General features: G+C 39.7%; 1 protein-coding gene across 1 annotated transcript in view; it reads right to left on the bottom strand.

Moving 5' to 3' along the window:
• The window catches only part of LOC128664454 (protein 4.2), a 165,406-nt gene that overhangs the window by 79,951 nt on the left and 67,741 nt on the right, over window positions 1-17,714 (bottom strand). The window contains exons 8-10 of the mRNA XM_053719290.1: window positions 13,881-13,984; window positions 12,867-13,112; window positions 1,626-1,913 (exon numbers count right to left, since the gene is read on the bottom strand). Of these exons, the coding sequence (XP_053575265.1) occupies window positions 1,626-1,913; window positions 12,867-13,112; window positions 13,881-13,984 (638 nt within the window). The remainder of the gene's footprint in view (window positions 1-1,625; window positions 1,914-12,866; window positions 13,113-13,880; window positions 13,985-17,714) is intronic.

The following is a 17,714-nucleotide window of genomic DNA, read 5'->3' as shown; positions in this document are numbered from 1 at the left end:
GGTATCTCTTCAACAAATAATAACCTGGGAATGAAGCAAATTTGATAATAGAAGTAAATTGTAAACTTTTTTTTAAATTATATTCTCTATATGAATCATGGAGGACATTTTTTGGGTTGCATGTCCCTTTAAGATAAACAGCACTATTAAGGCTTTTCATAGGGTATGCCCCTGGACTGCAAATAATGCACAGCTTGCTAACAAAATATGATTTGTATGTAGATCTTTTGCAAATCAGTTATTATAACTAAAAAAATGATGACACGAATGTCCCTATGCATTAAAAACTACCATAAAAACACCCAGTCACAGCATTGAAACACCCAGCAATGCATATGGACTTCCCCGACTCTGCCAAAGGAACTCTTATAACAACCAGGCCAGTGGGATTCCATCTACAGGATGTATAGAATATTAGCACAGTCTTTGTTAAAGAAGGGTAAGACATATATTTAGGGAGAATAAAAGCTAAAGTACATTTTAATATATATATGTTATTTATAATAGTTTAAAGGGACATGAAACACACAATTATTATTTTATGATTTAGATAGAGCATACGATTTTAAACAAGTTTCCAATATACTTATATTATCAAATGCTTATAGTGCTTTATTCTATTGGTATCCTTTGTTGAAAGAGCAGTAATGCACTTTTGTTACCTAGCTGAACACATCAGGTGAGACAATGACAAGAGCTATTTAAGTACAGCAACAAATTATTAGTTAGCTCCCAGTAGTGCATTGGTGCCCCTGAGATATGCATTTCTACAAAGGATATATAGAGAACAAAGGTAAAATAGGCTAATAGAAGCAAATTGGAAAGTTGTTTAAAATTGTATACTTTACATGAATCATGAAAGTTTAATTTTGACTTTCATGTCCCTTTAATATTTTGTCATTTTAAGGAAAAACTCTTATGCCATTGTGCAAACTTTTATACTGTAGAAATGTTTCATAGAGTTTAGATAATATACTGTTGTCCTTCCATAAATGAAAAAAAGGTATATGTAAGTGTACTCTGATGGTGCCTCTATGTAGCCATGCAAGTGACATTCTGATGTGGGTATACAACTCCTTAGATATATATATATATATATATATATATATATATATATATATATATATATATATATATATATATATATATATATATATATATATATATATATATTATAAATTACCAAGGACCTGTGCCACATGTGTTTATATCTCAGTGTGTTTGGTTGAAGGCATGCATTTTGTAGCTGTAGGTTAGGGAATATAGCTTTGATTTGTAATTTTCTTTATGGGCTTTGCACCTAGCCTTGTCTGAGGTTAACTACCTGAGTCCCTGCAAGCTGTGCAGCTGTCTGTGAGTACTGGTGAGCACCCACAGATGTGAGTTTGCAGGGCCATGGATCTGTACACTGTCCGGTTTGAGAGTGCAGTCCATTTCCGTGTTGTGTGTGTGTGTGTGTAGATCTCATTATTTTATGTGCTTGTTTTGACTAGTTTAGATTTATTTAGACAAATGCTTTGCAGCAGCAGCCAGCATAGCACATTTGAGATACCTGTTTTGAAAGTCTCACACTTGCAGTGTACTCTGGGAAACTTGCTTATCATCCACAGCTGTTTTGTAATTACCTTCTCCTCGGCTGAGTTGACAATTGTATTCCTCTTTCCAGAATTGAGCTCGAGTGATACCATAATTGTATTCAGACTGAGCTCCAACCACCAACAGCAGGTCCTGCTTGCTGTCACTTATATTGGTCACAGTTGCAGTAATTTCAACATCTTGCCCATACAGCTGGGTACTCTGAGAAGTCACCGAAACTATGAAGGGACTGAGAGACGTTTCATTGTCCTCCTCAGGTTTGTAGTTCTTTAACTTCTGCTTGACCTTTTGAAACACTTTATATTCCTCTTCTGATCCTGTTGTCCAACATAAGAAATCAGTGGTTAGAAAAACTGGGAATAGATAACTAATATGTAATGATCATTAAAGGGACATAAAAAAACCCAACATTTTATTTTAGGATTCAGATAGAACATACAATATTATACAACTTTCCAATTTACATCTATTATCACATTTTCTTAGTTTTCTTTTTATTCTTTGTTGAAAAGCAAGGCTGTAAGCTCAGGCGTGTGCATGTGTCTGCAGCACTATATGGCAGCAGTTTTGCAACAATGTTATACATAAGCAGGAGCACTAGATGGCACTGATGTGCAGTCATTAGAGGCAGGTGAGGCAGTGCCTCACCTGTCCTAATGACTAAAAACATTTATTTTTTGAATTATTATTATTTTAAAAAAAATTGTTTATTCCCCCCCCCCGGTCCGGCATACATGGTATCATCCATGTTGCGTAATAGAAGGTAGGCAGTGAGCTGGTCCACTGCCCTCCATCCATTGCACAACATGCCTGCCTGAGCCACAACTGAGCGAGCGCCACCCACTGGTGCCTAAAAGCTGAGCCCATTGCTGCCCATATGCTCCCATTTGAGGCTGCTCTTCTAGCAGCCTCGGGGAGCCAATCAGCAGCAGTCTTGTCAGTCATGTCACGTGACTGCTGACGAGGCAGAGCAGTTTACGGAAGTGCTGAAGGGAACCTTGGAGCCCTCAGCCGAGTCACGTGGACAGTGCACTGTGAGAAGCCAGGCTGCTGGAAGGAAGATCCAAGAAGATCCAACGCAATCAGTGGAGTCAAGCAGCCAAGGAGTGAGCCGCACCCGCTGAGGACCGTTACTTGTTGTTGGTATTAGGTAAGTCATCTATTCTACTACTTTTTTTTTTTTCACACTGTTTTATCCTAATGAGCCGGCCACCGCCTGAGAGAGTAAGTTACACAACCCACTACCACTTACACACTAGTGAGTCTAGGTACATGCATTGCCAGGGCACTTACTAGACATCTGTGAAAATGTGTGCTCCTCATATTATCAATGCTGCAATGCTGCTAAACAAGTTTGTAACAAAGAGAAATATGTTCCTAACCACTCTGGTATGCAAGGGGTTACAGCTATTAGCTATGTAGCTGTGAGACATGTCTGCGCCTATGTATTTGTCAGTGAATATGGCAGCAGATGGGTGCGATCTGTTCTTTGGATATGGGCATATTATCTGTTTGCTTGGTACTTCAAGGGTGCCTCAGCCTTTGTTTACTGGATGTAATCCCCTGATAACCTGCCATTAGCAGAAACTGCACAACTGGGGGGAAAGATGTTTGCTGTGAGGTGGGAGTTGACAATTCATTTAAGATGGTGGTTTTAACATTGGAACTTTATGTGTTTTGCCTTTGCACATGACAATGCTGCTGAAAGGAGGGCAATGTTTTGGGGCTCTTGAAGGTCAGGAGTGGGATGATATAGGTCTTTAAGTTAGCACTTCTGTGATTGAAGAGCTGACCTCAGATTGAGTGTATATATCCACATCAAGCCAAATAATCGCATTACAGTGTTGTGCTTTTAATGGGAAACCACAATATTCCTGCAGTTCTTTTTTTTTTACCTGATAGAATCAACACCAGGACTTGATTTTTCTCCTGCAGATAATGTGTGTGTAGTAGTAGGACTGCAGTGATATAATTAAATGAGATAGTTTCCCCTTGCTTTAGGTTTTAGGTTTGAACATTATAAAAGTGCGAGCTGCCCCACAAAGAAAAGTTAAATGAATGTGGCTAACATGAGGGACACACTAGTTAATAAATGGCACAGTATGTGTATTATTACTATATAGACTGTGTGTAGTCAAGTGGTTATGACAGTCAGCTCTCAGGAAATTAAATGCAGATTTTCAGAACAGCAGCCAGCAAGTGATTTGTAGTGTTTAAAAATGAGTAATGTATCCTTGGAAGCTATGCAAGTCTCCTGTTAAAAAGTGAATCAGCTGGATTAATTAATGTATAAAATGGTCTGAGTTATATTGTCATGTTCACCTAGTTTCTTTATAAAACAATTAAATCGAGTGCAGGGGGTTATACTTATTATCAGGCCTGTAGAGTGGTACATACTGCTAGCAAGATTGTTATACTGACATAAATGTAAAATAATTGTGTTGCTCAGCCATACGCATACATGCAAGTCCTATACACACACAGAAGTCTTCCCCTGAGGGACAGGAGAGTTTATGCTTTGCATAGGGAACTGTGTTAAATGTTTGACTGAAGAAAAAAAAAAGTATTATTTCCTCTTTTTCTTACTCTCTCCTCTCTTTGTTCCCCCTCTTTCTTTCCTCTTCTCTCGCTCTTTCTCCACTCTCAGATCTTACTGTCTCTCTCCCTCTTATCTTCTTCTCTCTCTCCCCCTGTGTATTGTGCCCCCATTTCCTCTCTCTCTCTCTCTCTCTCTCTCTCTCTACAGGCTCTCTATTCTCTCTTTGATCCAACTTTCTCCATTCTATATCCCTTCTCTATCTTTCTTCTCTCACTCTATTTCCACTTTCTCCCTACTTTATTCCCCTCTCTACCTCCTCCCTCTTCAACTCTTCCTCTTCTCCCTCATCATTCTCTGTCAGGGTGCGGTAATCCCTAGTATAACTTTGAAGGATCTCAACTGCAGACTAGCTCTATAAGAAGTGGATATCAAACTTTAGAAGAGATTTGTATTTCTTTGTTACAGGAGTAATCTGGAAACTTCCTGTATTACTGAATGAATGTCTGTTTAATTTCCTTATATCAGTGTTTGCCAAATAATCCTTAATAAGTGGTACAGTCTTTAGGAATTCTTATCAGTGCTTAACCTTGTTATTAATACATATAACTTATATCGACCAATAGTGACAAGCAAACAGTTCAACTTTGTAGTGTGAGCGTACCTTGTATGCCTTGTGAATGGGAGAGGTGTCCGTGCAGCAGCAGCTGCGCGAGTCTTGTACCTGTGTGATCTTCCTCCAATCACAGTGCAGGATTAGCTGACAGGCAGTCAGCGTGGATGTGCCTCGACCGGGTCTATGTGGTAGTAAGCGTGTACAGACCGGGAGGTGTGTTGCTGTAGTCCAATCACAGTGCAGGATTTGCTGGCAGGCAGAACGGTGCTAAAACAAGCACAGTGTTTATCGAGAGCGGGTATCACCCGTGAATAACAATTGTAATCCAAATGAAGTGGAACTATGGTAGCGGTGAGTCTTTTGTATGGAATCTAACCCACAACTGGAATTGGTTTAAGTTTGCAGTTAGAGTGCGGATAACTTTGAATTTGGAGCCGAGTCGGCTTTGCTTTAAACTGTGAACAGATCTTGAAAGGATAAAACCTTAGGTCCTTAATAGTATGAGAATAAGTCAGTTCTTTAGATATGTTTTGTAGAAATAGCCAGGACGTTCAGAGCATGCTTCCTCTCACCTGAGATTCAGGTAGACTAAACATTAATCGGCAGGTGGAAGGGGGAGGAGTAGGAATAAATAAGTTTGGTTTAAAGGTACAGGAGCCAACCCTGACAGGTCCCCCCGTCAAAGGTGCTGCACCGTAGCAGAGAGAGCAGGTTTATCTGGATGAAGCATGTGGAAACGTCTAACCAAACGACAGGCATTGATGTTGGAGGAGGGCTCCCAAGAGTCCTCATCTTGGGAGTATCCTTTCCAACGAATGAGGTACTGTAACACTCCACGGGAAATTCTTGAGTCGAGAATGTCAGACACTTCGTAAACTGTTTCCTCTTGTATCACAGGTGGGGAGTCTGAGGAAGTAACCTGTTGACGAGTAGGTACATAAGGTTTCAACAAGGAAACGTGAAATGTGGGATGAACAGGAATTTCAGGTGGTAGTTCAAGGGTCACAGCATTTACATTAACGATCTTGATGATTTTATAAGGTCCAATAAAGAGATGAGAAAACTTCCGACTAGGAGTTCTCAGCTTCATATGCCGAGTTGACAGCCAAACCATATCACCTTCTTGATATCTGGGGGCAGGACGTCTCTTCTTATCAAAGTAATGTTTTTGTCTCTGCTGGGCTGCCCTAACATTCTCCTTTAGGAAGGTGAACACTTCAAGAAGCGTATTAGTCGTGTCATCTATTACAGGTGATGTAGTGTTGAGATGAGGGTGGAGATGAAAGGTTGGATGATACCCATAGTTGGTGAAGAACGGAGTTATCTTAGTAGAGCTGTTGAGTGTGTTATTGTAGGCAAACTCTGCCATAGGTAAGTTATACAGCCACTGATCCTGTTGGTGGGAACAATAACACCTAATGTATTGTTCAATCCACTGGTTGACGCGTTCCGTCTGACCATTAGTTTGGGGATGGAATGCCGTACTGTAGCGATGATCAATTTTGAGAACTTTACACAATTGCCTCCAGAATTTAGAGGTAAACTGTGAACCTCTATCGGATACAATAACGGACGGCAAACCATGTATGCGGACTATATGTGAGAGGAATAAATTGGAGGTTTCTGCAGCGGTGGGTAATTTCTTGTAGGGTATGAAGTGTGCCATTTTAGTTAAGATGTCCACAACCACCATGATCGTAGTTGATTGATTGGATGCAGGTAAATCAACTATAAAGTCCATCCCTACAGTATGCCAGGGTCTGTCTGGGATAGGAAGAGGGTTTAACATACCATAAGGTTTAGCCTTTTCGGATTTCGACAGAGCACATACACGACAACTCTTGACAAATTGGTCAACAGATTGTTGAATGTTAGGCCACCAATAGTTTCTCTTGACTAGATCAGTTGTTTTATTGATCCCAGGATGTCCCGCTAGAGGAGAATCATGATGATCGTGGAGTATGTCATCCCTTAATGCCGGGGGTATATAAATCCTTCCTTGTACATGAGCTATACCCCTGGAATCCACTTGTTGGTTATGATTTGGGAGAGTCGTATCATTCCTTTGATGTGTCTTCAAGGTTTGGGTGGAATCTTTAACTACCCCAATGAATGTATGGGGCGAGAGTATGGGTTGTACCGGTGAAGATTGGCTTGGACGAGGGAACTGTCTGGACAGGGAGTCTGCCTTACAGTTTTTTGCACCTGGTCTGTATGTGATATGAAATTGGAATCTTGTGAAGAACAGACTCCAACGGACTTGACGTGCCGAGAGGGCTTTGCTTGATTGGAGATATTCGAGATTACGGTGATCCGTATATATGAGAATTGGAAACGAAGCTCCCTCAAGTAGGTGTCTCCAGTGTTCTAAAGAGGCCTTTATAACGAGAAGCTCTTTCTCCCCAATGGGATAGTTACGTTCAGGAGGAGTCATCAGTCTTGAATAGAAAGCGACAGGATGTATCGGATCAGAGGGAGATTTCCGTTGGAACAGTATGGCACCCAGAGCATAATCTGAGGCATCCACCTCAAGGATGAATTGTAACCCAGTGTCTGGGAATTGGAGAATAGGAGCTGTTGTGAATGATGTCTTGAGACTATCAAAAGCTGATTGTGCTTCTGCGTTCCAACGGAAATGTGACTGAGAGCCTGTAAGGGCACTGAGTGGTCTGGCGATATTGGAGAACCCTTTGATGAATTTTCTATAGAAGTTGGCGAATCCTAGAAACCTTTGAACATCCTTTTTAGAAGTGGGTGTGGGCCACTTCTGTATAGCTTCAATTTTTCCTTCCTCCATTTGTACTCCGGATGAGGATATCTTGTAGCCGAGGAAGGTAATCTCATAGGTATGGAAGGTGCATTTTTCAAGCTTGGCATATAATTGATGTGTTCTTAGGCGTTCTAGGACCCACCGTACATGCTTCTTGTGGTCTTGCAGGTTGTCGGAGTATATCAGGATGTCGTCCAGATAAATGACAAGGCACACGTCCAATAAGTCCCTGAAGATGTCATTAATGAAATACTGGAACGTGGCCGGGGCGTTACAGAGCCCAAATGGCATCACCATATACTCATAAAGCCCATAACGGGTCCGAAATGCGGTGAGCCACTCATCGCCCTCCCTGATTCGTACAAGATTGTAGGCACCCCTGAGGTCCAGTTTCGTATAGACAGTTGCCTTGCTTAACCGCTCAACTAATTCGGGTATAAGCGGAAGGGGATATCTATTCTTCTTGGTCCGTTTGTTCAATTCCCTATAGTCGATTATAGGGCGTAGGGACTTATCCTTATTCCTCACGAAGAATATGCCTGCTCCAGCAGGAGAGGTAGATGGTCTGATGAACCCCTTTTTGAGGTTCTCCTCGAGGTATTCCTTAAGATGTTCTAATTCAGGCTGGGACAGAGGGTAAACGTGCCCATAGGGTATATCAGAACCGGGTAGTAGGTCTATAGGGCAATCGTATATACGGTGGGGAGGTAAATGTTCAGCTTGTTTTTTATTGAACACATCCATATACTCAGCGTATTCTTGGGGTATAGCCCCTTGTGAAGTGTGGAGGAGTTGTTGGTGAGGGTAACAAGTATTGAGACAATATGTAGAATTTAGATCAACATGTAGAGTTTGCCAAGAAATGGTGGGATGGTGTTTTTGCAACCATGAGAGACCCAAGACTACTGGATAAAGAGGAGAAGGAATGACATCAAAGGTGATGTGTTCAATATGACCTTCTCCAGTAGTAACCTTAAGAGGGATAGTGTGGTGAGTTACAGGACCAGAGGTAACATAGGTGCCATCAATAACACGAATGGAGACGGGTTTTGCTTTCAGAATTAGTGGAATTTTATTTTTTTTTACAAGTGTTAGGTCAAGGAAATTAGAGTAAGCTCCTGAATCAACGATTGCTTCAGCTTGTAGCACTTGTTGATCCCACTGTAAAGAGAGAGACATGGTACAGTAAGCAGCATTCAAGATTTTGTTAGTCAAGCAATGATATACATTTTTTGGCTTACTTCTTTTCTGACGCTGTAGTAGTGGGCATTCTTTTACAAGATGGGTTGGAGCTGCACAGTACATACAGAGATTCTTCTGTTGTCTTCTGTGTCTCTCTTCAACCGTGAGTGGTCCTTTGGTAAACCCAATCTCCATAGGAGTGGTAGTATCCTTGGGTTGGGGTGCTGGGTAGTACTTTTGGGTTCCCTCTGCCTGTTGGCGTTCGGATCTTCTTTCGCGAAGTCTCCTGTCTATCTGGACACTGAGTGCCATGAGATTTTCTAGGGATCTTGGAAGTTCGATTCGGGCTAACTCGTCCTTAAGACTGTCAGATAGTCCTATCCGGTATTGGTTGCGGAGAGCGATCTCACTCCACTCTGAATCTTTTGTATAGAGCTTAAACTCCGAAAGATACTCCTCGACAGGACGTCTACCTTGTCTGAGGGAGCGCATCTTTGCCTCTGCTGTCAGTTGTTTTTGGGTGTCTTCATATAAGGAGCTCATTTCAGAGAAAAATTCAGTGAGTGATCCCAAGATAGGGTCTTCATTCTCTAGAAAGGTATCCGCCCATACCCTGGGCTCTCCCGTGAGGAAAGAGATAACTGTCATAACCTTAATTCTTTCAGTGTTATATGTCCTAGGCTTCATCTGGAACAATAAATAACAGGCGTTCTTGAACTGTCTGAAAAGCTTCCTGTCTCCTGTAAAGCGTTCAGGTAGACATACCTGAGGTTCAGGGGTGTTATCCCTAACTGTAGCTCTGAGGCTATCGTTTTGCAACTGAAGTTCCCTTAAGCCTTGGGAAAGTTGTTCAACCCTCTGTGAGAGGTTATACACAACAGTAGGTAGGTCTGCTGGATCCATGGTTAAGGCCGATTAATATGTCAGGGTGCGGTAATCCCTAGTATAACTTTGAAGGATCTCAACTGCAGACTAGCTCTATAAGAAGTGGATATCAAACTTTAGAAGAGATTTGTATTTCTTTGTTACAGGAGTAATCTGGAAACTTCCTGTATTACTGAATGAATGTCTGTTTAATTTCCTTATATCAGTGTTTGCCAAATAATCCTTAATAAGTGGTACAGTCTTTAGGAATTCTTATCAGTGCTTAACCTTGTTATTAATACATATAACTTATATCGACCAATAGTGACAAGCAAACAGTTCAACTTTGTAGTGTGAGCGTACCTTGTATGCCTTGTGAATGGGAGAGGTGTCCGTGCAGCAGCAGCTGCGCGAGTCTTGTACCTGTGTGATCTTCCTCCAATCACAGTGCAGGATTAGCTGACAGGCAGTCAGCGTGGATGTGCCTCGACCGGGTCTATGTGGTAGTAAGCGTGTACAGACCGGGAGGTGTGTTGCTGTAGTCCAATCACAGTGCAGGATTTGCTGGCAGGCAGAACGGTGCTAAAACAAGCACGGTGTTTATCGAGAGCGGGTATCACCCGTGAATAACAATTGTAATCCAAATGAAGTGGAACTATGGTAGCGGTGAGTCTTTTGTATGGAATCTAACCCACAACTGGAATTGGTTTAAGTTTGCAGTTAGAGTGCGGATAACTTTGGATTTGGAGCCGAGTCGGCTTTGCTTTAAACTGTGAACAGATCTTGAAAGGATAAAACCTTAGGTCCTTAATAGTATGAGAATAAGTCAGTTCTTTAGATATGTTTTGTAGAAATAGCCAGGACGTTCAGAGCATGCTTCCTCTCACCTGAGATTCAGGTAGACTAAACATTAATCGGCAGGTGGAAGGGGGAGGAGTAGGAATAAATAAGTTTGGTTTAAAGGTACAGGAGCCAACCCTGACATTCTCTCACTCTATTTGCTTAATTTCTCTCCTCTCTCACTTCCCCATTTCTCCCTATATATTTCTCTCCACTTTACATTCTTTTCATGTTCTCTCTCCATTCCCCCTTCTCTCTCTTTTCTCTCACCTTCCATTCCCTTTCTTCCACTATCTCATTCCCACTGTTTTCTCCACTCTCTCCAGAAGAAATAACAGCTTATAGAATGTTCTTAGGTTTGATGGAAAATTATGTGGATACTGGTTAATATTGATAATATAAAAGGAACTTTTAAGCAAGCATTCAGGAAACACCATATTTCATTAATAATAAGACAGTGAAACAGGCAGTAACCACAGTGCTGAAATTACAGCATTGAGTCTAATCACAGGTGAAAACTCCTGTATTTTCTACTTAGTGGAAACATTACTTGCCAGGGGTTGTTAGCTTTTTATTGTACCCAAAAGCTAGAATTCACTTTGTATCTTCATCTTTAGTAACCTCCACAGATGGAGGATTTTTGCAGGAAGGAGAGCATTTGTGTTTGTGTGGGACAGAGCATCTTTGTGTGTGTGTGTGTTTGTGTGCAAGTATGAGCGAGCATCTGTGTGTGTGTTTGTGTGAGAGAGAGATCATCTGTATGTGCATGTGTAATTATGAGAGATCATCTGTATGTGCATGTGTAAGTATGAGAGAATCTATGTGTGTATGTGTGTGTGAGAGATCATATGTATGTGCAAGTATGAGAGCATGTGTGAGTGACAAAGCAGGTGTGTGGGTGTTTGCGTGTGTGTGTGTTAGAGAGATCATCTGTATGTGCATGTGTAAATGAGAGAGCATGTGTGTGTGCATATACGTGTGTCTCGGCATATCATGGCCACTGCCTCACCAGCCTCTGACCTCACCGCACGCAGCACTATTTCCTATCATGTAGTGCTTCATGCATGTGCATGCTACCTACCTAGGTATCTCTTCAACAAAGAATAACATGAGAACGAAGCAAATTTTATAATAGAAGTAAATAGGAAACTTTTTTTTAAATCTTATCCTCTATCTGAATAATGTAACAAAATGTTTGGATATCATGTTTAGATATCATGTCCCTTTAATATACATTTTTATAACTTGCATTTAGAAATAATTTTTTAATTTATATTTTAACTAAATTTTTCATGTAAAAAACAGGCCTAGATAACAAGACGAGCTCAAAAGTGCAAATAGTGTTGAGTGTTAATATTGTTGGAGCACAATCCATACTTCTTTTATTTTTGTGCTCAGATTAATTTTTTGCTGGAAAGCTTACCTAGCTAGGCTGAGGAGCAACAATGCACTAGTGTGAGCTCGCTATTGGCTACACACGTGTCTCTTCTCATTGTGCAAAACGTAACCAAAGCCTTGTAATACTACTGCAACAAGCCCAATATCACCACGTCCCATTGAAAATACAGGGCACTCTATATATTTATTTATTAACTCTGTTCTAAATACTTTGGTTAAGCAGTGTTGTTTGTGTGAGCCCCAGTGCAAAATAACGTGCCGTACGTGCACTCATCTTGTAATCTCGAGCTCTATGAGTATTTATGCTACGTTGTATAACCTATTTGTGTCTGGGTTGTCTCAACTTCGTGTTTCCTGATTAATGTAAAACATGTATATAAATATGTAGCCAGTCACATCTATGTTTGTTTGTTGCAACAGTTTACACAAATTTACTCCCTATAACGATAAGATGAAAATCAGGTAATCCAACAGTGTAATTACGCATGTTACAACATTTTCTTATCATTTTAGTATCTCAAAGATAATCCTCAATGCACGGAAACTGCTTTTTAGACCAACTCAACAAAGGGAGCGGGCAATTGTTTTTAGTGACCACCTGCCCGTCCCCCTGAAGGTAACTAATTAATAAGAAACAGTAATAATTTATATGCTTCTCTAGATAATGTCAACTTTGCAACATTCCTCAGCTGAAAATGGTTGGTGATTGATGGCTATGCACATATGACACCCTGATTGGCTCTGAAACGTAATATTTGGGTGAGCTAAGTGGGGGGCTAACAAAGGGGGTAAACAATGATCCCATCACAGCTCAATGGGAGTGCTACAATTGTGTTTGGAAGGTTCAGTAACCATGTTCGGCTCTGGACCACTAATACATTGCTACTCTGGTTCTAACTTTAACTATGTGTTTAATTCCATTCCGATAATAAAAGCACATAGGTATAGGCAATTTTTTAAAAATACTCTAATGCATTACAGTAATTTTCTAATGGTAGTTGTAGGTCCTTTTCTAGTTTCCAGGTCTATTGGATGTGCAGTTGTTTCATTTGCAGTATACTTACCTTTTGGGTATTTATAGTTTAAGGTAATGTCTTGCCGTGTGTTGCTCCCAACACTCTTTGTGCTGATACTTTCCCCAACATGTCTCGTGTCACCAAGTGCCTTTGTGAAAAAGCCTTCTGAGTTTCGCACCCAGACCGTACAGTCAGTGTTCACTTTAGAGAAGATGAGGTGAACATCATAATTTATATCCACATCCCCATTTTTGATTGCTCTAACTGGAGCAGGACCACTGCAGTTCATTGTACCTATAGTAAATAAGATGATGGCACGTATTTATATGCATTGCTGAAAACATGATATCGAACATGTGTTTATTGTTAGTCTTCTTAAACTGTGAATTATTTTACTCCTGTCCTTATGTCTGGCCAGCTGGTAAACATAGATCTGTCAGACTTTACCATGTACCCATATACGTTATCATATATATTATCGTCCAATACATTATTTGTCTTATACTGCATGTATACAAATATTTATTGAAGATGAGAGGCAATACATTAGCAAATAATCATGTAGACTATAATCTCTTCCCAGAACAGGACCATCCTCTTGTCATGTATGATATGTAGGTTTTAATAATATGTATAGGTGTAATGTATTTTTATCCTCATGTACTCATTGATACTTAATAAGGTTTAGCTTTTCAAATGAAAAACAATAGTAACTATATGGACAAGAAATTTGTCCAAAACCTCTACACACTCGCTCTTTCTCTCTCTCTCTATATATATACATACATAGATATGGAGAATATTATATATATATATATATACAGTATATATATATATATATATATATATATATATATATATATATATATATATATATATATACTGTATTTATAGTTCATGATTGTTCCCTTATCTCTTTACAACCTCTAATATATTTCAACTAATATAGGGTTTTATAACAATAGGCTTTATAAAAAAATTATTATTTTATACAGAATAAAATTGAGTCTTTAGAAGTAGAAACTAGGGATACAGGGGCAATAAAGCTAAATGGAATATTACCATCATATTTCTGTTGTGCTGTGGCATCTACAACTTGCCAGCCACTATATTCCTCCGGAAGATTCCGTCTCTCCATCCAGCACTCATTCCACACATGGAAATTCCTGTAAATATAAAGTCATAGACACCATAACTAGGCCACATGTAGCCTTCAGTTCACCAGTTCTCCATCCCTGGTCTAGTGTACCCACTAGTTGGTGGATGTTACTCTTCGACTACTTTTTACTTGTATGTATGTATGTATGTATTGGGTACTTGTAAAGTGTGGCTAATCACCCGTTAGGGTCTCAAGGCGCTGCTCATTTTATTGACCTCGGAAGGATGAAAGGCTGAGTGGACCTCGCCGGGGATCGAACCTGCAACCCTTAGGTTGCTACAGAGCTCAGCCACAGTGCCTTAGCATGCTGAGCTATCTGCCTGCAAGTGTTTCCTTTTTTAATCATCTTGGTATGACTGCTGCTTTTGGTGCTCAGAGGCTGCTTCTCTGGGGTCATCACACATGTTGGTGAGAATATTTTGATATTCTGTGTTCCTAGCAACTTGGGACTTCGGTTTCAGTCGTTTGTTCAAGGCAATTGCTCTGTTTTTTTTCAGGGAAGTTTGCTTCTCTGTTCTGTTTCCCGATCCAACCTTGTGGTTCAGTGCTGTCGGGGTCTGGGCGTTGCCTTCCCTTGTTTCTGGAAACCTTGGGGTCCCTATGAGCGTGGTTCGCTTTTTGGGTTCCACTTTTATGGCGCCCTGTTTAAGGTTTTCTGAAAATCCTTGTTCTTCCTCCATATCCTCTCCTTTTAGGAGTTTTCCATTGTCTCCCTTTCTATGAAGGGTTGTGTGGTTGAGGTTCGTCCTTTGTGGACTATCTGTGGATCAGTGTCCTTGGGCCGTGTTTTCATTTTCAAATGTTTTCTGGCTTCGAACGAAGCAGAATTTCTTCTGGGGTTGTGGTTTCAGGTTTGGTGCCTTCAGAATGGGCCACCTTTTGTACCCTCCCGTTTTAGCATTCAGTGTCCTCTATAGCTTGGGTAGTGTTTTCCCAAAAGTAATGAATGCAGCTGTGGACTCTTTCCATTTATGAACAAAAACATAAATTATGCTTACCTGATAATTTTCTTTTCTTTAGATGGAAAGAGTCCACAACTCCCCGTCCGTGTTTTTATGGGGGCGGCTGTGATTTTTGTTCTTCTGGCACTTTTTCACCCTGATATTTCTTCTACTGTTCCTTGTTCCTCGGCAGAATGACTGGGGATGAGGGGAGTGGGAGGAGTATTTAAGCCTTTGGCCGGGGGGGTGTCTTTGCCTCCTCCTGGTGGCCAGGTTCTTATTTTCCCAAAAGTAATCAATGCAGCTGTGGACTCTTTCCATCTGAAGAAAAGAAAATTATCAGGTAAGCATAATTTATGTTTTTTTTTTTTTTTTACTATTAGGTTGGGGCAACGAGGACTTCCCATGCTAAAAATGCCCTGGTGGTGGCAGCTTACATAGTATTAGTATGGGTGGCGTTAAAAGGGTATTTTTTTAAATCATTTTTTTGGTCTAGTGCATACAGAAAGGGATTTAATATTAACACTTGCATCTACAAAACTACCTCACGGACTTGCTTGGAGTAGTTGGTTTAATTACTATTGATTATTACTGAGTTACCTTCAGGGAGTGGGGCTCAAAATATTTTTTGCTCCAGGGCGCTCTGTTGTGTTGGTTGAGTGGGTCTGCTACTGGTTTCAATGATATTCCAGTCTGTTAAAATCCATTAAATAATGCACTCATCATGTTTTACAGTGACTGTGCACCAATATTTGACAACATTTTTCTAATTAATCAGAAAACACTTTTCAAGCAGCGGTTTGCATGTTTTTTGGAGCTTTTCTATATTAACAGCCTTGAACTCTATAAACCCTGTTTGCAATGTTTGGCTGTTTATACTGCTAAAAGTGTTTGTGTATGCTTATTTAAAAAAAAAATCACAAACTTGTGTGTTTCAAGACTTGCTAAAAAGATGAAAATATAGCTCGATTTAGCTATGAACCGTGTAAACAAATAAAAATCATTAGTATGTTAAAGGGACACTGAACCCAATTTTTTTTCTAACGTGATTCAGATAGAGCATGCAATTTTAAGCAACTTTCTAATGTACTTCTATTATCAAATTCTTTTCATTCTCTTGGTATCTTTATTTGAAATTCAAGAATGTAAGTTTAGATGCCGGCCCATTTTTGGTGAACACACTGTGATGTTCTTGCTGATTGGTGGGTAAATTCACGCACCAACAAATAAGTGCTTTCCATGGTTTTAAACCAAAAAATAGCTTAGATGCCTTTTTCAAATAAAGAAAGCAAGAGAACAAAGAAAAATTGATAATAGAAGTAAATTTGAAAGTTGTTTAAAATTTCATGCTCTATCTGAATCACGAATGAAAAAATTTGGGTTCAGTGTCTCTTTAATTTATGATGACAATGACATTTTTTTGTACATTAAAAAAGTTAATTTCTGCAACATTTACTGCGCTGGCTGCATTTTTTGGTTAGGAAAACACAATCACATTTTATATTGCACCATTATACTTTAATCATATTTAATTAAATAAATATTTATACATATATAATATTTATATGAGCAAATATGTGCACTCACAATTCTATTGAGTCCTACTACAGGGTGCTAAAGAATTTGTATGAAAATATAGATTTTAAGATGAAAACATTACATGACATTAAAATAATGTATATAATCTATATACTTTGGGCCTGAGATGACTCCTCTGTCTCACCCACTTAATGTGCAATAGTCCTATTTCTGTTGAGGGGAGCTAAATAACCCTAGAGCAAACCACACAAAAATGTATGCACCATGTGTTTCACACAGTGTGGCGGGATCACACAGCAGGACTGCTGAGAGACTTGCATTTAGTGTATTGTAGGAAGTGTTACTGCCCATTACTAGGGGATCTCACTATCCCTCTAACCAGACTGTGCTCCCACCAACAGCAGCAGTGTTTACTAAAGCATTTCTGTTCTCTTTTAAGGAGCAACTTAGTTCCACCTGCAAAAATAGTGCAGGAACTCCGTTCCCAAGCATTCCCTCTGGACTTGACCCCTGCTCTTATCATTGGCTCACCAGATGTGTTGAGCTTTCTCTCAGAAGTGTATTGCTTCTCTGGAACTGACTTCAACTATGGGTTTAAGAAATTACTCAAAATGTTTTGTTATTTTTGTAAAGTTATTTGAGGGACTGTTCACTACTAACAAGACTTCTTGTCTGACCAGAGAACTTTAGATAATCGGCTATAGTTACTTGCAAGCAGCAGTACATTAATAAAATATTCTACCACATTGGAGTATTTTCTATTTTATGTCCCTTTAATAACAGTATTATATGATTCTCTGTAGCAATATAGAAAGTGAAATAAGACTTCATTATTACACTTATATTGTTTTCAAATATACTTTATAAACATAATCTGTATTCATTTACAAGAATCACCTCAGGCATATATATTATGTTCGCCTGCAGGCACTCACTTCCACTACATGGTGTATTCACCAGGATGTTGATGAATCAAGCCCAACCTGTTTCACGTTAAATTCATTTTTGATATCATATGTATTCTCAAGTCCTTGTTTTGCTAAGAATTTTATTGTGCATACATACAACACACTGCTTTATTCAACAGTAAAATTCTCCATATTCTGGACTGATAGACAATCAACACATTTTCTATATGGTGAAGTATACGTGTGTAATGAAATTTTGGGCCACTAGATGGTGCTCAATCACTAGATGTATAACACTGGAACCATCTGTGTATAATTTGGGTTAATTAAAGGGCCATAATACCCAAAT

Source organism: Bombina bombina, chromosome 1, assembly GCF_027579735.1.
Source record: "Bombina bombina isolate aBomBom1 chromosome 1, aBomBom1.pri, whole genome shotgun sequence".
Lineage (NCBI taxonomy): Eukaryota > Metazoa > Chordata > Amphibia > Anura > Bombinatoridae > Bombina > Bombina bombina.
This window is presented reverse-complemented; position numbering and strand designations above follow the sequence as displayed.